The sequence below is a fragment of the Castor canadensis genome, chromosome 3 (genome assembly GCF_047511655.1).
Source record: "Castor canadensis chromosome 3, mCasCan1.hap1v2, whole genome shotgun sequence".
Taxonomy (NCBI): Eukaryota; Metazoa; Chordata; class Mammalia; order Rodentia; family Castoridae; genus Castor; species Castor canadensis.
The window spans coordinates 48,996,469-49,014,182 of NC_133388.1; the positions used below are offsets into that span (position 1 = coordinate 48,996,469).

At 35.6% G+C, this 17,714-nt stretch overlaps 1 protein-coding gene across 4 annotated transcripts in view; it reads right to left on the reverse strand.

Annotated features, from left to right (window-relative positions):
- The window catches only part of Tmem260 (transmembrane protein 260), a 74,548-nt gene that overhangs the window by 35,350 nt on the left and 21,484 nt on the right, over positions 1–17,714 (reverse strand). For all 4 annotated transcript variants that reach the window (XR_002213715.2, XR_012446160.1, XM_020185958.2 and 1 more), the window contains exons 4-6: positions 7,311–7,488; positions 5,670–5,783; positions 1,948–2,127 (exon numbers count right to left, since the gene is read on the reverse strand). Coding sequence is in view for 2 of the 4 variants with exons in the window: in XM_020185958.2 (XP_020041547.1) it covers positions 1,948–2,127; positions 5,670–5,783; positions 7,311–7,488 (472 nt within the window). In the remaining 2 variants the exon portion in view is untranslated. The remainder of the gene's footprint in view (positions 1–1,947; positions 2,128–5,669; positions 5,784–7,310; positions 7,489–17,714) is intronic.

Below are 17,714 nucleotides of genomic sequence, written 5' to 3' on the forward strand. Positions count from 1 at the left end.
GGGTCTTGAGAACTTTTGCCTGGGCTGGTCTTGAACTGTAATCCTGATCTCTGCCTCCTCAGCAGCTAGTATTACAGGTGTGAGCCACCAGCACCTGGCTGTTTTAATGTTCTTGATTTAAAAAACACGTTTTTAAATAAACAATGCAATATCTCTCTTTATTCCATCTTTGGAGCCTGTTGATTTTTTAAAATCAGTTAACTAAATCAGGAAGAATTTTAGAAATAATTGGCTAAGTCGGTTGTAAACTATGTCAGCAGAAGTGATTAACACATTAATGAATTACATTTTTTACAATTCTGTTATAGACTCTCTTTATGTTATTTTTTGGTAATATTATTAGAGTTATTATGACCTAAAGTCCATAATTTCACAATGATGTGTCAATATAAAATTCAAGTCAGGAAGGGTCCATAACATATAGTCTTTATTTCCAACCAATATAAGTAAATGAGAGCATAAATTAAAAGTATCAAACACTCTAATTCAAAACCAAAATTAGTAAGTATTCTTTTATTAATCTATTTTAATATGAAATATTTTCTGGATGTTATATTCATATGGATATATACAATGATATTTAAGGGATAAAGAACTTTAAATAAAATCTATAGACTCATCATTCATTAAAAAAAAACAAAACCTCATCAACCATAAAGTATCTCACAAGATCCTTGCAGGCCTCTGCTTCTTTACCTCCTCCCCTCCCCATCCCCCCAAGAGACAACTACTGCTTTGAATTTGGGATTCTTTATTCCCCTAATTTTTTTTTTTTTTTTTTTTTGCAGTACTAGGGTTTGAATTCAGGGCCTTGTGCTTACAAGGCAAGTGCTCTACCACCTGAGCCACACCTCTTTTTCATTTAGGCTATTTTTTAGCCTTGGACCATGATCCTTCTACTTAGGCCTCCTGAGTAGCTATGATGATAAGCATGTGCCACCAGGCCTGGCTTATTTGTTGAGATGGAGTCTAACTTTTTGCCCTGGCTACAGTCCTTCCAATTTTTGCCTCCCAAGTGGCTGGGATTACAGGCACGAATCTCTATGCACAGGCCCTCCCCTATTTTTTAGAAATACAGGTTTACTGTTTAAAACAGTAGATTATTTAGTTTTGGGGAGGTTTAGAATTCTGCATAAATAGTATCATATACTATGTACTCTTCTGAGATTTATCTTCTTAAGCAAGACAGTACAAATCATGAAAGAAAAACCCAACATAATTGTCTATATTAAAATATCTTCTGTTTGTTCTTTCTTTTTCTGGGTAATCTTTATTGCAACTACATTTAATGTGTCCCCCTAATGTGTCCTAGGGAAAGCAAGGCCTTCTGCAGTTTTTTAGAGCATACTGTTTCCATTTAGCAAACTCATCATTTATGAGGAATTTTTAGATAGGTCTTCAGTTTCAAACTAAATGGTAATATAAACACAATGTATAAAATAGACTTTTTAAAAAGGAAAAGTTAAGCCAGGTATACTGTGGTGCATAGCTGGAATCCCAGCACTTAGGAGGCTAAGGCAGGAAGAATATGAGTTCGACGCCAGCCTGGGCTACACAGGAAGACCCTGTCTCAAAACACCGAAGAAATGTTTTGGTTATGGCAAATTAAAAATTTTGAGGTTTTTTTCTTCAATTTTTTCCAAATATTTTTATTCACAGATCAAGTGCCCACGTGGCACCCAAGGCTAAGAAGACTAAAACGCTTCAAAAACAGAGAACAGGCTCCTTTTAATGGTTATCATCCTGAAAAGTGTTTTTGGGATATACAACAGCAAGAGGTTGGATCAAGTGATTCTGACTTCTTTTTAAAGTATGTTAAGGGCCACATTCCAAGGGACAAGTTTGTTACATAAACAACTAAATGAAAATCCTATCCACTGTCATTGATAAAAAAACACTAAAGTTTTACCACTTATTTCCTTAGAAGAGCTTTACATATAAGTTTACCAGGCTGAATGTTCCATATTCTTCCCTGAGAAAATGTGTCAGAAATCCTCGCAGTGTTGTCTGGTCCCCCCAGGTCCAGCGGGCATGGTTGAGGTAAGATGAGATAGGAAGGTAGATATAGGGCAGCAAACCAGCAGAGAAGGACAGACTCAACTTCAGCAAAGAGCCCAGGGAGAGTTCCTGCATCAGAACACATTGTGTTGAAGAACAATATTTATTTTAGTCCATTCATCCTGAAACTTCAAGAACACATCAGGGAAAACATCAAATACGTTTGCTCAGAGCTGATCTCTCAATTTATATTAAGTCACTACAGAATACAATGTTAAACCCTTTGATTGCTGTGGATTACTAGAAAATTGAGTCAGTCTGAACTCCTTTCCATGGCAGGTGAAATATGAGTGAAGTAAATAATATTAGCAAAGACTCATAAGTATTAGGTTTATTGCATCTTTTACATTTAAAACCATGTCATGACATGCAGCATTGCATAGCTGAGCTAACCCACTTGGAAGTGATTAGGTGGTGTTTGGCTGATTTTGAGTATGCCCCAAATACTATTCTAATACCAATGCACTTCATCACTATTAGGACTAGGCTTTAACTCTGTACTTTATTACAATTATACATGGCAATATAACTTTTTCAGTAAGGACTTTGGACATTTCATGGAAATGTTTGATACAAATCAAACTAGCTTTTATATAACCCCCAAGCTCAAGCTCATCCAATTTCCCCTCCTCAATTTACATTTCAGATAGAATACTAAAGGACATTTTGTTATCTGTAACAATGTTGTCTCACATACCTTATTGTATACTTCTCATATGAACATTTCTAAAATAAAGGACAATACTGACAATGCTTTATAAAGACTAAGTCCAAAAGAATGTGGATTCTGGTATACTAGAGAGAGTCAAATATCGGTTGCTTTAATAACTGGGAAAGAGGATCTCTTGAAACGTAATTGGAAATTGCCAATTTTTCCTTTACGAAAGAGAATTTATCTGTGAGAAAGAATGTAAGAACCAAGATTTGTATTTATGAGAAGTAGAACAAGCAGCTGATTTGTATTAACATCTTCAAATAAACATTCTTAATCGAAAATGAAGAGTTTTTATTACAGTACTAATTTCAGGTGAGATTTCTATTGCAGCATGAGATGCATAAATCATGGCATGCATAGAGTGTAGAAATATCTAATCTAACAACATGCCTTTGCTATTCTTAAAGTTGTTCATGGTTTTAAGGAAAAGAAATGCTTATATTTTGGTAGTTTCTGTGCATTATAAAGTTGATTTTAGAATGGTAAGATGTGGTTGCTGCAGAATTTTCCTTTTGTGTGAGAAATAAGCAGGACAATTACATGAGAGCCATTATTGAGACTGAGCAGTGGTTCTCTTAGTCCTAGCTGCACACTGGAATCTCCTGGAGAGTTTTTGTTTTTGTTTTTTTAAACAGATGTCTGAGACTCGCATCTGATCAATTACACCAGAATGATTTGAGGGTGACATTAGTTTTCAGCATAAATTCACATATTTACCTATGTATGTATGTATATAGAAGCATACATATACATATGTATACATGTACCTATTATTACTAGGCATGTGCACACATGTGTGCAAGCACACACACACACACATCTTTAAAAACTTTCCAAATAATTAAGTGAGCAGCCAGGGTTGAACTCAACTGACTCAGGACTCCTTTCTCTGTCTCAAATCACCTCACAGCATGATCCAACACTCCTGGCACTTCATTGATATAACCTATTTTCTAGCCTCTGCTTGCTATTTAAATAATGGAAATGCAAGAGGTATGCTGAAGAGTCGTGGTTCTCAAAGTTTCTCCATTAGTCAGTAGCTTACCTCAGTACAGGGCAAACAGGCAAATAAGCCAGGTACAAGTAGCTCAGACCTATATTCCTAGCGACTCGGGAGGCAGAGATCAGGAGGATTGGGGTTCAAAGCCAGCCTGGGTAAACAGTTCTCAAGACCCTATCTTGAAAAAACCCAACACAAAACAGGGTTGGCAGAGTGGCTGAAGTGGCAGAGCATCTGCCTAGCAAGCATGACGTCCTGAGTTCAAACTCCAGTATCACCAAAAAAAAAAAAGGCAAATAGACTCAGTCTAAGTTCCTAATTTCTCAACTATGAGTCATGCATGTTTTATACAAAGTACATGGCTCTCTTTTGAATCAACACATCAAAATACTAGCAATTTAGGTTCTTCCCAGAGGATGTGTCTTTATTATATCTGTTCAGATCAGAAGCCTGATATTAGACTCAGGTATGTTGTCCATCCACTCGATCTGTGGATCCACTGGTTCTGGAGAAAAATAGTTGGGCTTCCTTAGTTTCGTATTTCATAAAAAAATCTTTGCTGAGTTGTGCTTTTTTTTATGCTATCTCTCCTTCTGGTGACCCTCTCCCCTTCTTTTGAGATAGCGTCTTACTCAGGCTCGTCTCAAACTCTCAATTCTCTTGCCTCGCCTCCCAAATGCTGGAATTATAGGGATACACTACCAAATCCATTTATATCTCCTTTTCTTTATTTTATAAAAGATCATATAAACAACTTCGTGTATACTCTACCAAGCCTTTCTTAAAGACACTGCCCATTAGGCTGTTTAATATCCCCTATGTAAGGTTTGCATGATTGACTTCACAGAATTCAATTCCAAGAAAAAGTTGCTTTCCTGTCAATTATTATTTCCCTTTTATTTACTTTTTAATCACATAATAAGAATTTTTATAATCTCCATGTTACCTACCCTTTTTTGCTTTGTTGCCAAGATTCTAAGAAAAAAAATGTGTTAAAAGTACAGTAAACACAATTATCCAAAGCTTTGGATAATTATTTCCTTATTTCTACATAATAATTTTATTAGGTTTTATGTGTTTTCTGTTACAATTCTGATTACAGCTGGGTATAATTAGCAAATAATAAAATAACAAATATAGCTAAGTTTGTTCACAAACAAACAACAAAGTAAAATGGCCTCAGTACTAGCTTTGTAGCCAGACTATTTTACCCTCTAGGAGGAAGCTGATAGAATAAAGGACATTATCCTCCCAAGGGTTTATGTCTAACTCAACTCTCAGACATTTCCTTACCTAATCTTCCAATGCCTAACAAAGTAAATTTTCCCAATGCCTAACAAAGTAAATTTTCCTGTATTGCTCTCTACTGCCATTTTAATAAACTATAAGTTTTGTCTTTCAGAGAAAGACAAGAGGAAAATAAACAATTTTTTTAGTTTTAAGGAAACATGTTCTGAGAAACGGGGGCTGTTATTTATCAGATTTCCATGCACTCCCAATGTTGTCTATTACGTGTTAAACCTCCAGCACTTGGGGCAGGCACTCAACAAACAGTTAACAGAATGAATACAGCATTATTAGCATACCATTCTGTGCCTTAAAATGTGTACTCAAATTATTAAACAGATTTGATATTGTTGTTTTAAGTCTTTTTTTTGTATTTTCATTGAGAGGCTGTTCAGAATCATGCAGGAAATTATGAAAGAGGCCAGATGCCTCTATAATCAGTACTGCAGAATTTTGTGAATCCTCTTTTTTCAGTCAATATTGTTAGAGCTTAAGGTCATTTATGCTTAACACAAAACTCAAGAAAAATTAAAGCCCCAAATTTTCTGATGATACAATGTTTACTTGAAATATTAAGAATTTTAATTTTTACAAAATTTTAAAACCTACCTTCTCTTTTAAAAGCCGAAAGAGAATCCAAGGTATTATGCACAAAATATAGAGTATTATTGTGTGCTGATTACATAAGCTAAGGCCACAACAGAAAGCACCAATTTTTGCTACCTGAAAATAAATAATATAAAACTAAGTTAAAAATTTACCTAAAACTCTAAACATAATGGTAAAAAGCTACTTTTAACATAAAAACCAAGCATTTGTATGATAGAGCAGGTTAAAGTCAACCTCCTAAATGTAAATGATTATACTTTATGTTTATCACCATTATTTTTGTTAATGCTTTCCTTCTTATTGAGCAATTGTCACCTTATGGTGGCTAGGTAAGTCCACCTAGGTAAGTAATAGGATATTGTGTAATTCTTACTCAAGTAAAATCTATAACTGAAGTTGAGCAATTCTATTTTACTTTTTCTTCTACAAAATAAATCTGGTTTATCTCTGTTTTGCTTTCTTTGAACATGCAATTTGTTTCATAATTCATAAAAGGTTCTCTCCTTAATCAATCTCTAGTCAAGATCCTCTGAACTTTCTTCTCAAGCAGGCCCATATTTTTGACCTTCCCTGTTCACCTGGGTATTGTCCAATTTTAGCAAGAATCCTGCTATGGCAGTTTAGCCAAAATCCTCTACCCCCGATATTTATCAGGGTCCTCATCCTCTGCCTTCCCCAGGTAATGTCTGATCACCCTGGCCTATCTTCAGCATTAATCCTGTTATTTTGGTTTAGACAGAATTGTCCTTTTTGCCTGATGTTTTCTCTCAGTAATTTTCTATCCACTGATAGCCTACTCCTTGGCCATAAATTCCTACTTTTCCTTTTTGTATTTCAAGTTGAGCCTGGTTTCTCTCCTCTACTACAAGATCCTAACACCTGAACCTGAATAAAGTCTGCTTATACCTTAACAAAGGTAATGCATAATTTTTTCTTTAATATCAGAAGAAAAAAAGGTTATTTTGAATAAAACAAAAATTTCTAAGAGCATCACAGATTTATTTATGGGAACCAGAAATAAGTTATGATATCCTTTTGTTTCTGTATCTTTGGTAACAAGGCTGCCTATACTAAGATGGCATGGCATCTTCCAATGTAAACACTCTTAAACTCCTAGAAGGCAGGGTTCTTTCATGCTTCTAATGATTCTCATAAACATGTCTGCCTTACAATCATTGCAATCTCTTCTGAACTTTGTTTTTTAATTTGATGCTCTTCTAGTTAAAAAAATTTTTTACAAATTAATCTTCTTTATTATTAGGGAGTAAGTCAATGTACCACAGTGGTATATAATTTAAGGTGATTAATAGAGAACTTGGCACCTTACCATGACACACACAAACAAGTGATAGTGAATGAACCAAAAAAACCTATCTCTGCCTCAGAACTCATAGGGGCTTTCATAATCTCCTTATTCTCCAAAAACCCTTCTAAACTCTGAGGGAAAAAAAGTCCCATGTTTCATGAGGGCTATTGTGGTTCCATTCACTATAGAAGGACTGAGGACATTCTCTCTCAACATGTCTGGATTACCTTGACAGTGATCAGAATAAACAGTGTCTAAACCAAAGTTAAAAGAAACACAGTATTTGTATAAAACTCAAAACAAAAAATGATTTCACTTTGATCAAAACAGGTTACCTTTGATCTCTCCTTTGCAGTTGCTGCCTCCTCAAAATGTACAGTAAGAGCCATAAGCAGCCCCACAAACAGATTGTTTAAGCTAAAAACCTCTGCTGCAATGGACCACTGCCATGTTAGACGAGAAAATGAAAACACCCCCGCAGCAAGGATTCCTCCAGCATATGAGCCAGAAAGTCTGCAAATATAGATAACATGAAATCTTCTTTCACAATAAAAAGAACTGACTTTATTTTCCTATTCACAAACTGTACCAGCAGAAATTATGACAGTCACTCAGCACTCTTCCAACACATTATATGGTTAATATATTAATTCATGTAATAATTTCTTCTTTCACTGGGTATTAATTAAGAAGTCCACATATTAACATACTGATGAATGAAGGAGCAAACCTCTGGACAGAATGAGGTTTAAGTTCTCAGATGTTAAACTCTAGAACTCAAGCCAGTTTGGAAAACATGAAGAGATAATAGCTAGAGATAACAAACCTTGGTCATTTTCTTGCTACATCCATGAAGGAGGAGAATGGTCTTAGTTAAGACTGAAATAGTTTAACTATGAAAATCAATGAAATGGTAAAATGTCTATTCAGAAACACTAATTATCATGTCTCATGGAATGTTTGGATCCAGGTGCTTTCTATCTTTACCTCCCAGCATAACACAAAGAATGCTTGGTCACAATATCTGACAATCTTAAGAACTTATACAGCTAAATTCTCACTATTTTTTTTGTGCTTTAGACAAATTTTATTACAAATGACATATTTTTAAGGTGGGGGATGGGAATATGAATTTCATTTCCTTTTGCTTTTTTTTGGGTGGTTCTCTTTTTATTGTTGTACTGGAGATACATTGTGACATTTACAAAAGTTCTTACAATCTATCATGGTTGAATTCATCCCTCCATCATTTTCCTTTATCTCCCCTCCCCTCATTCCTGGAATAGTTTCAACAGATTTCGTTTTTCATTTTCACACATGGGTACATAATATTTCCATCATATTTATCCTCTCACACAGTTTCCTTTCCTCCCCCCACCCCACACTGCTAACAACCCCACAGACAGGACCTGTTTTGCCTTCCTGTTGTGTTTTTGAAAAAACATGACGTTGTTTATGATAGCTATACAGGGTGTTTCATTGTGACATTTTCATGTATGTATGTATTATACCTGAATTGGATCAACCCTTCTTCTTCTTCTTGTTTTTTTTTTTTGGTGGTACTGGGGTTTGAACTCAAGGCCTCACCCTTACTAGGCAGGTGCTCTACCACTTGAGCCGTGCCCCAATTTGGGAATAAGAATATAATATGAATTTCAATCATACCAAAAATATCAAATATTATACTTCGAAACAAATATCTCATACCAAAATGCCAAGAAGAGCCATTAATTTCAAAGCCAAATTAGAAATCTGGATCTCAACTCAGATTTGATTTGAGAGTTGGTAATGTGGCTAATATACTAGAGATACTAACCTCAAACAATTCCAACTTTACTGTAAATCTGTAAATACAAAAATCAAAACAATTACTGAATATTCCTAACAGTGTTAAGAACTTCAGCATTATTGTGCCTAATAATTATGATGCTGACTGGCTTTAAGTCATTAATTTTCACTGAATTGTTTTGTATAAAAATATGACATAATTATCTGGATTTTATTCAACCATTACAGAAATGGCTGACTCAAGAGTATACATAACTGAAGTACAGAATGAGTTTGAAATATCTTGTCAAAACACGTAGTAAAAAAAAAAATTAACAAGTCCCTTTTTTCAAATAAGGAAACTGAGGCCCAGAGAGGTCATGTAACTTTTCTTAGGTCCTGTGGCAATTAAATGACAGAGCCAGGACTCAAATTGTTAGCATAACTTAACACCACCACATTGTGTGTCAAAAGATGGGTGTTTTAGTTTTAATGTCAAATAACTTGTTCTAGATTAATGATCAATTGTACTTTGATTAAATATGTACCTCCTCTAGTAAACAGTAAGCTAGAATAAAGATTTGTTAATTAATAAAATTGCATTTATTTCTATGCAATATCAAACCAACATACTACAAGCTTCAGTTGTATTCAAAAGTCAGATTTTAATTTACATTTTTTGAAAGGACAACTTGTCAAAGCTTAAAACCATCAAATAGTTAATTAAAGGGAACCAAGAAGGAAGTCCTGATATAAATGAATCCTCAGGAAGAAAATTCAAGACTCACTAATCTATGGTGTTTTTAAAACACATTACTGCTCTCAGAAAGACATCCCAAAGTATTTGAAGTGTTGACATTAATTATTGGAATTATGCTAACTGCCTTTTCAAATATCTCATGATGTTTCAAAAATTAAATAGAGTAAGGTAAAATTATCAATTTCAGTGATGAAATTTATCCAGTCACCTTAGACTTAGCTATAGTTAGGAACATTGGCATTTTATTGAGGATTAATCCCACATCTGCAAAATGTGAATACCGTCCGCACCCCATGTCAGGATGGTTTTGCAGTAGGTAATCTTATACTCTTTCATCTGATTTTCCTACGTCAGAGAAGTAATTTGTAACACCATTGAGTAAAGTTACAGAAAGTAACTGATTATAAAAACAATAATGGAAATCAAGTCTATAATCTCAGCCTTTTTTTGCATCAAATAATTTTTCTAGGAATTCAAACTCAGTCTATAGAAATTTGGAAAGTTCTAATGTAAGTTGAAGACAAAAGACTTTAGTGGGTCTTTTAATATGTTTGTTCTTAACACCAGCATATGAGGGGCTGATTTGTCTACATCCAACTGAGTTCTGCAATCCTCTTTTTATTCCAGTCATCCTACTAGGTATAAAGTGGTATTTCCTTAGGTCTGGATTTGCATTTCCCTAATGGTTAATGATGCATCTTCTGTGTTTACTGACCATTTTATACATTCCTTGGAGAAACGTTTACTCAGATTCCTTGTCCAATTTTTAAATTGGATCATGTGTCTTTTACAATTGAATTGTAGCATTCTTCCCAACTTCCTTTTAATACATTTCTTTTTGGCTAAACACAGCCAGTCAATTGCTTGCAAACAAGAATCCTAACAGAAACACACAGCCTTTCCTCTTCATTATAATTTCTATTCAGTTGTCAAGGAAACCATGTGAGAAAATTCTGAAGTTCTCTTAGTGTTGTGGAAAACAGAAGAGAGGGAAGATGTCTCCAAGAGCAGAAACTTTTATGGGCCCCATATGCAGAAAATGAAACATTTTGGAAGCCCCATGATTTACTACTTTTCATAAAAAAATCAATATAGGCTGAAACCTGTATGCATTTCTTCAATTTCAACTGTCTAAGTCAAACTGAATTTCCCTTAAAATTCCTGTATTTTAACACAATGCCTTTAAAAGTTTGCTTTGTGCTAAGATTCAAAAATCAACGTTTACTGAATGTGTAAACTTCTAACATGCATGAATTAGTGGATTAAGAAAAGTAGAAGTAATTGGAAATATTTGTTGTGAAAAAACTTGAGCTCAGGAGGGATACACACAAGGCTTTGTAGGTAGTGATAAATGCTTAGCTGAGGCTGGAGATGGTAGAGACTGTGGGTGTGAGTGATAGCATTGGTCCATGAGGCTCTGCAAAGGTCTACAGCAGCTTAAGCCAGGCCTGCTGCAGAAGCTTCACAGAGACAGCCTTAGGGAGGAGGGACAGGTGGACAAGAAGAGAGGTCAGGTAATGAACTGCCACTGGTTCTAAATTGGACAGGGAAAGAAACAAAGCCACTGGGGAGCTGATGGAGAAGGCAAAGACAAACAGAGGGTTGTAGCTCTCAAACTGAAGACAGTGTAGAGCACAAGGAAATGAATAAATTGAAATCTCATCATGCAAGAGAATGAAAAATGAATTGGGGAAGGAGACATCAAATTTTTAGAGCCTAGAATAGGCTGGTTAAGCAAAACTACTCTATTGTTGAAAGCAGCTAAGAAGCGGGGAAAAACTCATAAAACTGTTCTCAAATTTGCAAGATTTTCATTAAAGAATTTGTACTAAAAGCTAAGGGGCCAGCTGGATCTGATTTGCACCGATAAGTCAGTAATCATAAGGATGACAATTTTCTGAAGATACTGAGGTCTTCACTTCCTTCATTGATTCTGTAGGAAGACAGTTTCATTATATTGCTCAAGTCATATTTCTTGAACTTCTCATGGTTCATTTCACCTTTTAAAGACAGGGATAAATGACTAAAAAGCAAGCTGACATCAAGGATGAGTTCATGAAGCCAAGTTTCAGGGTTATGGCTATGCTCGGTATCAGCCTCGCATGTTCACATGTGCAGCCTCTAACCTCTTTCTCAGTCTAGCACACTACCGCAATTGCTCTAAGTTATCAATGACAATAGGTTTTCTGTATCTCTCTGCTGAGTTGTTCACTGTTGATGATTATTTTTCCATACACACTCTACTGAGCTGATGTCTGACACCCCACAATCCCCTCATTTTCCTTATATGGCTCTGGATCTTCCTTCTATATTTTCTCTGAATATTTCCTTTTTTCCCCAATAACTCCTTTAATGCTAGTATTCCCCAAGATTTCATTCATTTTCAGGCAATTGATATTCTCACTCTACATATTTTGGCTATTTTTATCTACTACCTTGATTTCAACTGGAAAGTATAAACTGGAAAAATAATCTGCCCCTAGAACTACTTGTTCCCTTAGTTTGACTCACGTATCCCCAATTGATTGCTATATATATACCCCAATACCACTCTAACTCTGGATGTCAACATGCACTAAATTAACTTCTCAACCTCTTTGCTAACAATGATTCCTAATCCTGTATTTTCTTTCTTCATGATTTTCATTATCTACCTTAGTCATTCAAGAGACATGGGAATCATTTTCGATACTTCCTCTCCCAATTTTACTTCATAATTATCTTTTGACATTTTATTAGCATATATTTATTGTACAAAGTGGTCTCATGTGGTATTTCCATACATTCATATAACATACTTTGATCAAATCCTCCCTCCCCCCTTTAAAACAATTTTTACCAGGTTTCATTATTCTATTTTCATACATGCATATAAAGTACTTCTATCATATTCACTTCCCCTTTATCCCTCTCCTTCTGGGTTCCCTCCCACTCCCATTGGTTCCCACCCTCAAACAGTTCCCCATTTTACACTCCTGTCATTCACTGTTAAAAGATCTAGATTACACATAGGAGAGAGAATATATGATATTTGTCTTTCCCAGTCTGGCTTATTTCACTATCATCTCTAGTTCCATCCATTTTCCTGCAAACAATACAATTTCATTTTTCTCTATGGCTCAATGATACTAATTGTGTGTGTGTGCATGTATGTGTATATGTATATATATGTGTGTGTGTATATATATATCTATATATCACATTTTCTTTATCCATTCATTAGTTGATGGGCAACTGAGCTGATTCCATACATTGGCTATTATGAATACTGCTGCTATGAACAAGACAGTGCAATTATCTAAAGTGTATGTTGACTTACATTCCTTCAGATATATACCCAGGAGTGGTATAGCACGGTCATATGTTTTTAGTTTTTTAAGAAACCTTTAGTTTTCCATAGTGGCTGAACTAATATACATTCCCACTAACAGTATATAAGGGTTCCTTTTTTTTCCCTGCATCCTCATCATCATTTGCTGTCTTTTGTCTTTTGAAGATAGTCATTCTGACTGGGGTGATATGGAATCTCAGTTTTTTTTTTTTACATTTCCTTAATGGCTATGGATGTTGAAGATGTCTTCATATATATTCATTAGCCATTTGTACTTCTTTTGATAACTGTCTGTTCATTTGTGCATTTATTAATTGCATTATTTGTTGTTCTGGTGTTTAATTTTTGCAAATTAAAACTAAATATTACTTCTCTTCCTAGGCTGCCCACCCATATTGGCAAATCCTCCAAGTCCTTTTCAACCATTCCTCACATCATGCAGAGCTGTGGACCTTCATGGCAGGCTGCCTGCCCACCTTGGTGAATCCTCCCTGAGTCCTTTCCGACCCTTCCTCTCATTGCGTGGAGATGCAGACCTGAGTGGTGGGGAAGGATGTTTTTGCGATAGTTGAGAGACCAGGTAAGAAGCACTACATACAAGAAATCCAAGATGGTGACTAGAGGGAGGAAGCAGACAGGTGAGCTCTGCAAATCAAAAATTTTGCTGAGACACTGGAGCCACACTTGGCAGACAAAAACCACCAACAAGAAGCAAAACTCTGACATCCTGAACTCCTAGCCCATACAAAGCTTCTCCACGCCACATTACACTGAGAAAACAGGACTCCCACACCACCAGATACCAGCTCCAAACCTGCTTGGGAGACACAGACCAAAAGTATTTGTTTGTCTTGTTCACTGTTTGGTTGTCCACCACCTCTCCCTATTGATTTCTTTGGTTCTCTATTTTTTCTTTTTCTTCTTTTTCTTTCTTTCTTGGTTTCATTAGTTTTACTCTTGTAAGTTAGCTAATACCAAATTACACACAGACCAGGGACAGAAGCAGCACCAAGTGGAATGATGGGAAGATGAAAAAGGGATGGAAACCATTCTCCCCCCAAAAATAAATTAGTACAGGATTCAGAGGGAAATGAAGAAGACGGACACCCAATTCCAGACTCCAATGAAACAAAGATAAATTATCCCAAGGAACCCAACGAAGCCCACAAGAACACCCTGAAAGAAGAAATCCTGCATGAAATGACTGAGAATTTCATGGAGATGTTACTAGACAAGGTCAACCAAAATGTACCGGAGGCACTCAAGAAATTCCAAGACAACAAAAACAAAGAATATGAGAAGACACCAAAACAAATAAATGAACTCATAGGAGCCCTAAATAAATACCAAAGTGAAACAGAGAACACCATAAATAGAGAGATAAATGACTTAAGGATGAAAATTGACAATATTCTAAAGAAGTCACCCATGATATGGAAAACCTCAGAAAAAAGAATGAAAAAGAAATACAAAACACAATGGAAGGCCACTCTAGCAGACTAGAACAAGCAGAAGACAGAATCTCAGAACTTGAAGATGAAATGGAAATTAAAGGAAAAACTGAAGAGCTATTACTCAAACAGCTCAAGACCTGTGAAAGGAATATGCAAGAACTCACCGACTCCATCAAAAGACCAAATGTGAGAATCATGGGCATTGAAGAAGGTGTAAGCAAAAGGAATTTGTAATATAGTCAACAAAATAATAACAGAAAATTTCCCAAATCTAGAGAAAACTATGCCCATTCAGGTACAGGAAGCCTCCAGGACATCAAACAGATTTGACCAAAATAGAACTACCCCATGACATATTATCATTAAAACAACACGCACAGAAAATAGAGAAATATTGAAGTCTGTAAGAGAGAAAAAACAAAATAACATACGAAAGTAAACCCATCAAAATCACAGATTTCTCAAAGGAAACCTTAAAAGCAAGAAGAGCATGGAGTGAGGTATTCTGGGCACTGAATGAAAATAACTTTAACCCTAGGATACTCTACCCAGCAAAACTATCATTCAAAATAGATGGAGCAATAAAAGTCTGCCATGATAAGTGAAACTAAAACAATATATGACCACCAAGCCACCACTACAAAAGATTCTTCAAGGAATTCTGCACATAGAAAATGAAAGCAAACCAAACCATGAAAGGACAGACAGTACCAAACCACAGTAGAAGAAAAGGCAAGAAAGTAGAGAGTAACATTGATTCAGCTGCACACAATCAAACCCTTGAACAACAAAAACAACTGGATGACAGGAATCACCACATACCTATCAATGCTAACACTGAATGTTAACAGACTTATTTCCTATCAAAAGACAAAGTTTGGCAAACTGGATTAAAAAGGAAGATCCAACAATCTGTTGCTTACAGGAGACCCATCTCATCAACAGAAACAAGCACTGGCTTAGGGTAAAAGGCTGGAAGATTTACCAAGCCAATGGCCCCCCAAAACAGGCAGGAATAGCAATACTTATCTCGGACAAAGTAGATTTCAAACCTACATTGATCAAATGAGATAAAGAAGGACATTCCAAATTAATAAAAGGGGAAATACACCAAAAGGAGATAACAATTATAAACTTATATGCACCCAACGTCAATGCACCCAATTTCATGAAACATACTCTGAAAGACCTAAAAACATATTTAAACTCCAACATAGTGGTAGTGGGAGACTTTAACACTCCCCCATCACCAATAGATAGGCCATCCAAACAAAAGAGTCAATAAAGAAATCCTAGATCTAAATCATACCATAGATCAAATGGACCTAGCTGATGGCTACAGAATATTTCATCCAACTTCTGCACCATATACATTCTCAGCAGCCCATGGAACCTTCTCTAAAATTGATCATATCTTAGGGCACAAAGCAAGTCTCAGCAAATATAAGAAAACAGAAATAACCCTCTGCATAATATCTGATCACAATGCATTAAATCTAGAACTCAACAACAAAACAACAGAAGAAAACACACAAATAATTGGAGGCCTAATAACACATTGCTTAATGGTCAGTGGGTCATAGTAGAAATAAGAGAGGAAACCAAAGGTTCCTGTAAGCTAATGTAAATGAAAACACAATGTACCAGAACCTATGGGACACAGCAAAGGCAGTTCTAAGAGGGAAGTTTATAGCCATGAGTACATATATTTAAAAGGACAGAAAAATCTCAAATAAACGAAGTAATGCTACATCTCAAACTCCTGGAAAAATAAGAACAAGCAAAACCCAAAACAAGCAGAAGGAGAGAAATAATAAAATTAAGGGCAAAAATTAATGAAATACAGACCAAAAAACAAAAACAAAAAAAATCAATGAAACAAAAAGCTGGTTCTTTGAAAAAATAAACAAGATTGACAAGTCCCTGGAAAATCTGACTAAGATGAGGAGGGAAAAAACCCAAATTAGTAAAATCAGAAATGAAAATGGGGAGAAAACAACAAACACCAAAGAAATCCAGAGACTCATCAGAGACTACTTTGAGAACCTATATTCCAACAAACAGGAGAATCTTGAAGAAATGAACAGATTTCTAGATACTTATGACCATCCAAAATTGAACCGAGAGGGTATTAACCACCTAAACAGATCTATAATACGTAATGAAATTGAAGCAGCAATAAGGAGTTCCCCAAAAAAGAAAAGTCCAGGACCTAATGGATTCTCTGCTGAATTCTAGCAGACCTTTAAAGAAGAACTAATACCAACCCTCCTTAAACTGTTCTATGAAACAGAAAGGGAACGAACACTACCTAGCTCATTTTATTATGCCAGTATTACACTCATCCCAAAACCAGACAAATACACCTCCAAAAAAGGAGAACTATATAGGCCAATCTCCTTAATGAACATTGATGCAAAAATCCTCAATAAAATAATGGCAAACCAAATCCAGTAACATATCAGAACGATCATTTACCACGAAAAAGTCAGCTTCATCCCAGGGATGCAGGGGTGGTTCAGCATATGCAAATCTATAAATTTAATACAGCACATTAATAGAAGCAAAGACAAAAACCACTTGATCATCTCAATAGATGCAGAAAAAGCCTTTGACAAGATCCAACACCACTTCATGATAAAAGCTTTAAGAAAACTAGGAATAGAAGGAAAGTACCTCAACATTGTAAAGGCTATATATGAAAAACCTACAGCCAACATCATACTTATTGGTGAAAAACTGAAACCATTTCCCCTAAAATCAGGAATGAGACAAGGGTGCCCACTATACCCACTCTTATTCAACATAGTACTGGAATTCCTAGCCAGAGCAATTAGGCAAGAAGAAGCAATAAAAGGAATACAAATAGGTAAAGAAACTGTCAAACTATCCCTATCTGCAGACTATATGATCCTATACCTTAAAGACCCAAAAAACTCTACCCAAAAACTCCTAGACACCATCAACAGCTACAGCAAGCTGGCAGGATACAAAATCACCTCACAAAAATCATTAGCTTTTCTATACACCAATAACAAACAAACTAAGAAAGAATATAGGAAAACAATTCCATTTACAATAGCCTCAAAAAAAAAATCAAACACCTAGGAGTAAACTTAAAATGGATGTGAAAGACCTCTACAAGGAGAACTACGCACCCCTGAAGAAAGAGATCGAGGAAGACTACAGAAGGTGGAGAGATCTCCCGTGCTCATGGATTGGTAGAATCAACATAGAAAAAATGGCTACACTACCAAAAGCAATCTACTCGTTTACTTCAATTCCCATCAAAATCCCAATGACATTCATCACAGAGATTGAAAAATCTACCCTAAAGTTCATTTGGAAACACAAGAGACTGCAAATAGCCAAGGCAATACTCAGCAAGAACAATGCTGGAAGTATCACAATATCTGACTTCAAATGA